Source organism: Bidens hawaiensis, unplaced genomic scaffold, assembly GCF_021521415.1.
Source record: "Bidens hawaiensis isolate Kalapana, Puna unplaced genomic scaffold, B.hawaiensis_p1.1 tig00018151_1, whole genome shotgun sequence".
NCBI lineage: Eukaryota > Viridiplantae > Streptophyta > Magnoliopsida > Asterales > Asteraceae > Bidens > Bidens hawaiensis.
Genome location: NW_027492748.1, coordinates 151,483 through 156,902, shown reverse-complemented (window position 1 = coordinate 156,902; position 5,420 = coordinate 151,483). Strand labels below are relative to the sequence as shown.

The following is a 5,420-nucleotide window of genomic DNA, read 5'->3' as shown; positions in this document are numbered from 1 at the left end:
AATCACAACTATTTCCAAAGTTGAGATTATTATCGACCAACTGCATTAAGTTAGGATTATTAAAATCCAATTTGCCATAACTAATCTCTCTTTTTTCGTCTTCTCTCCAAGGCTTTGAGTTATTCTTGATGAATCTCCGGTAGTCCTTCACCGGAAAATTGATTTTCGCAGACTTTCCTCTATACTGGAGGTTTGCAATGTCGTAAGCTCTAGCCGCCTCTTTCTCCATATCGAAACGTCCCCAACCACTTCCTCTTTCTCCCGGGAACCGTTATCTCCGCTGCCCATCTACCCGACGGCCGTGAATTCACTCCTCTATACTTCCTCCTATTTCTCCGCTCTTCCGCGGTGAAGAATTCACACCCTAAGCTGTCTGGAGTTTGCATTCCACAGTAGCTACATACTTGTTGCTCCGGAAGACCATCTCCCATCACAGATTTGTGAGCCTCAATGTCTTTGCGGCCGCCACTTATGACGTGGAGTAATGCAGCTACCATGGTGAGTTGACTTCGGCGGTGTTTGGGGTTACTGAAGGTTTGTTCATCTTACATTAAGAAAAGAATACAGTGAGCTCTGTTATTTATAGGTTTCTATCTGTACGAGAACTTTATTAGATGTTCACACTGACTCAAAGATGACGCACTTCGTAAGTCATACACTAAGTCTACACGTGGCTAGATACAAAAAAAGTGAACGTTATTGGTTGTTCTAGAGTAGACCTACACGTGGTTTTAATATTCTTGGACTATCGGTCTCCGGGTTTAAATAAGACACCAGCCTCACTCCACCTTTCATTTATGTTCTTTGTTTACAACATTTTTGTTTAGGGCATGTATGTTTACATCTGAATGAAATCATTCAGATGTAAACATTTAATTCATTCAGACTTCAGAATGTTTGGTTTCAAACAGAAAAACATCTGAATGGTTTAAATTAAATCTAAATCATTCAGACTTACTATTGTTACTGAATGAGACATATACTCATTCAGATGTGAATGAACCAAACAGCCCCTAGATAAAACCAACCACACATGTTAAAAACCAATTTTGAAACGGTTATTGTGAATTTTTAAGCGGTTCTTAAAACCACTTTATATAATATATAACACATTTGTTTTAAGGTGATTTGAATATCGCTGTAGAATATATTTAGTAATTGAATAAATATTAACCTATTCATTAATATATTTTATTTAAAAAGAAAATTAGCAAAACTTTATATATTTTGATGGAATGATGGAAGGATTATATTGGTTTTGAAACTGGAGTACAGTTATCGAAAACATTTAAGAGAAAATGTTTATATAATAGTTTAAAAAAATGTTTTTAGGGGGTGTTTGGTAGGTGGGAATGAGGGAAGGAATGAAATAATCCATTTCGATTGAATGAAATTTGGTCATGTTTGGTTAGTTATAGGAATGGAATGACCTATTCCATGCGGGATTTCATTCCCTCTAATCCATTCCATCGCTATCCCCTACTTTTATTTCATTCCTTTCCTTATAATCAGCCATAAAAAAAAAAACTACCCCTACAGTCTCATGAATTCTCAACACCACAAGGTATCATCTTCATCTTTAGTCTTCTTAATTCCATATATTAGACGAACATATGCTATATAACGTATGATGTTTCCAGATTACATGGATTAACTAAATGATTAATCAAGGAAAAACTTATTGGGCTATGCGTAGTGGAGGTGCTACAAATGGGGGCAAATTGTGACACGTGGCGCACAGTCAACAAGGAGTGAGAATTGTTTTTGAGATGTAATGATGTAGGGGCTACAAATTAGGCCCACAGTATCTTTTTTTATTATTTTCTTTTTATAATTAAACTAAACAAATAAAACCAATTTATTTAAATAATTAAATAAAAATGCATTAAAATTAAAAAGAAATACAAAAAAAACACATAACTAAAAATTAAAAAAATGCATAACTAAAAAAAAATACTAATATCCATAATATTCGCGCATTTTTTCAATTCGTTGTTGTTGCAATAATGCGGCCTCTTCGTGTAACCCGACCGCTTTGAGGAATTCGTATTCTTCACTCATTCACCGCAATTTCAACATAGCGGCTATCTTTTCGTGTTGTTTGTTGTTTTCTCTCATGACATCGTTGAGTTCCTCGACACACTTTTTGTGTTTTTTGATGATTTCTCTCAGGGTAACGGTGAGTTCCACGGAATTCGGTTTGTTCGGGTTGTTTTTAGGATTCGTTTTGCTAGATTTTTTGAAGAATGTTGTATGTTTATATAGATGTGAAATGAAGAAGGATATGAAATGGATATGAAATGAGGAAGAAGGTTTATGTTTATATAGATATATAAATATATTGTTTTAATTATTTTTATTATTGTTGACCGTTGTCAAACGGTCAAATAATTAAAATATTATTATTTTCAACACAACTCGGCGATAATAACACCCCGCCCCCGCCCCATTTCGCCCACTTATCGCCGGGGAGGGGGGAGGGCAGTGTTCGCGCCCAATGTCGCCCCAAATCGCCCAAACCCAAGCCACATTACACATTGCCTTATATTCAGCCATAAAAAAAAACCTACCCCCTGCAGTCTCATGAAATCTCAACACCACAAGGTATCTTCTTCATCTTTAACATTCTTAATTCCATATTTTAGACGAACATCTGCTATATAACGTATGATGTTTCCGGATTTCATGGATTAACGGAATGATTAATCAAGGAAAAACTTATTATGCTTGTTTTTTTCAATAAAGAATTTAGTACACATACGTACAGAGAACAAAACCTAATCCCTATCAAACTAGACGTGAGATAAAGCTACGAATAAGGAAAACTAATATAAGTAACTATAATTCATGGGTTTTTTATACGTGACCTAAAAAAGAATTTGTAAAAAAATCATAATTGACATTTAAGAACTATTGATTGATGATGTATAATATATAAACTGAAATTAAATTATTAACCATAATTGACATTTTTTTATCCAAATAGTTTATATTTTAGAAACATCCAAACGATTTACAATGAAGTGACAGGTAAGCGGGCAACAAGCTGCGCCGCACCCCCCTTTTGGATAGCATCCCTAATCCGACTAAAAACAAAGTTTTGATTCTTATGGGCTGATACGTTACTATACATAACTTTCTGAACCCTATTCAAAAGGTCCACGACATCCGGAGCTAAGAAACCAAAAGTGTCAAAGAAGAATTGTGATGCCCACTTTTACAAATGTTTGACTGCCAAATTTGAGAATAATTTTTTTCCTTTCTATTAGCTCATGACAGCACCTATATTTTGTATGATTGCATCTCTATTTTTATGGCACCTATATTTTCTATTTGCTCATGACAGCACCTATATTTTGTATAATTTCTTCATTACCGGGACTTGTTATTGTATTTGTAAAGGATCGAGCAAATGGAAGAGATGCTCAAACAGCTTCTGATATTTATCGGACAAAAACATAGAAGAAGAACATGATATCGAAGATGGATTGGATGATATAGAAGTCGATCAGCAAATAAACTGCCCTTCATATGCAGCTTCTAGAGAAGATCACACACATAACGAAAGAGAAAAAGATGCAATAGCTTGGATCCTCTAATTAAAAGCTTGAAAAAGTCAGCATAAATAATTGGCTCAGAGATTAGGGGCGCTACAAAAACATTCAATAGAGTTTTTGAAACATAGAACAACATAGAGGAAATGCGAAACAATCTTTTTGAGGAGATGAATAAAGTTGTGGGTTTGACTATTCCTGAGTGTGACAAAGTTGTATGTAAGCTTGCACAGAACGAGACGTTGATGGTAGTCTTTTATAAAGTTAGTGAAGACTACAAACTTGGATGGGTGAAGAACATGCTTGACGTGATATGCGATTATTTTTGGATGATTTTTTTAATGTTTTTAGTTAGCAAATTTTGGATATTTTTATTTTTTTCTACTTCTAAACTTCTGGATGATTTCTTTTTCCCGAAACTTTTGTATGGTAGATGATTTTTAAATTTGGTTGCTTGAGAATATTTCATTATTTTTAATATAAACTTTGATTAGATAATATTGTTAAAATTGGCAAATTTTGAATCCATTTCATTCCGTGAGATAACCAAACATGACAATAAAATAGTAATGCTCCATTCCATTCCATTCCTTCATCCATTCCATTACCTCATACCAAACAGACCCTTAAAGATTTTACACGAACCTCAAAAGAGAAAATTAAAGTTTAGATTGCAATAACAATCGAATGGATTTTCCAGAGTGTTTAATTCTTGCAAGGATTCTTTTTCGATTATTGCTTTTCATCATTTAAATTACAGACCTTCAAACAACTTTTAGGTACAAACTTAAAATCTGAATTTGTAATTATATACTTATGTGATTGAATATGTGATATATATATATATATATGGGAAGGTTAACGTACAATAATGGCTTATCGTACATTATGTATGCGACCTTTTAGAGTGTTAGATTATAAAACAATCGGTGCCAATTTCGTAAATAACCCAATAATATTTCGCGATCAAAATTTGTCGATTACAAATCGACTCTGATCCAAAATCGAAACTCCTCACTCAATCTAATCCAATTTCTAAACTCTAATCACAGCTTAAAGTATGAAATCTCTAAAGTCAAAATCCAAATCAAAATCGAATGTCGTTGAACATCAAGAAATCTTCAAAATTGATCAATAAATAATGATTTAATCAATCGAGTTGATTTGTAGAAGTATTTAGATTCAACAATCGATTATGGAATTGTAGAAATAATGCACTCAATCAAGCTCTGATTATGGTTCAAAATATTACATTTTACAAGTTCTGAAACAAAACTGAAGACCTTTAGACGTTCTAATATATTCAAAGAAGTTCTAACAAAAAAAGAACATCTTTTAACGTTATGAAACAAAATTGAACATATTTAAACGTTCTAATACGTTCTAAGAAGTTCTGACCAAAAAAGAACATCTTTAAACGTTCTAAGAAGTTCTGAGCAAAAAAGAATATCTTTAAACATCCAGCCTTAAGCCTTTAAACGTTCAGGCTTAAAACTTTAAACGTTCAGTTAAAACCCATCACTCAAATCTCAAAATTGATCAATTGAAACTTCAAATTGATGATTAATTGGACCAATTTCAATGTTTAATTGATCAATTAATTTAACAATTTCAATTTTAATTGGCTAATTTTATCAACTGACATGTGAATAAGTCGTGACTGAGGAAGGTGGTGTACGGTGGACGGAATTGTTGGATGGTGGACGGTGGACATAATCGTGAATGGTGACGGATTATATATTATAGAACACCAATTTTACCGTGTGAAAAAAAAAAATCCCTTTTTAAAATTTTAACACAAATATCCTATAAAAAAACAAACTCAAACTTCAATTTTTTTACACACTTATACTAATTCTCTATAAA

At 33.0% G+C, this 5,420-nt stretch overlaps 1 protein-coding gene across 1 annotated transcript; it reads right to left on the bottom strand.

Annotated features, from left to right (window-relative positions):
* Positions 1–209: 209 nt before the first annotated feature.
* Positions 210–497, bottom strand: LOC143555563 (putative ethylene-responsive transcription factor ERF121). The gene has a single exon (XM_077045094.1). It carries the CDS (start codon positions 495–497, stop codon positions 210–212), a length of 288 nt encoding a protein of 95 aa, XP_076901209.1.
* Between the last annotated feature and the right edge of the window lie 4,923 nt (positions 498–5,420).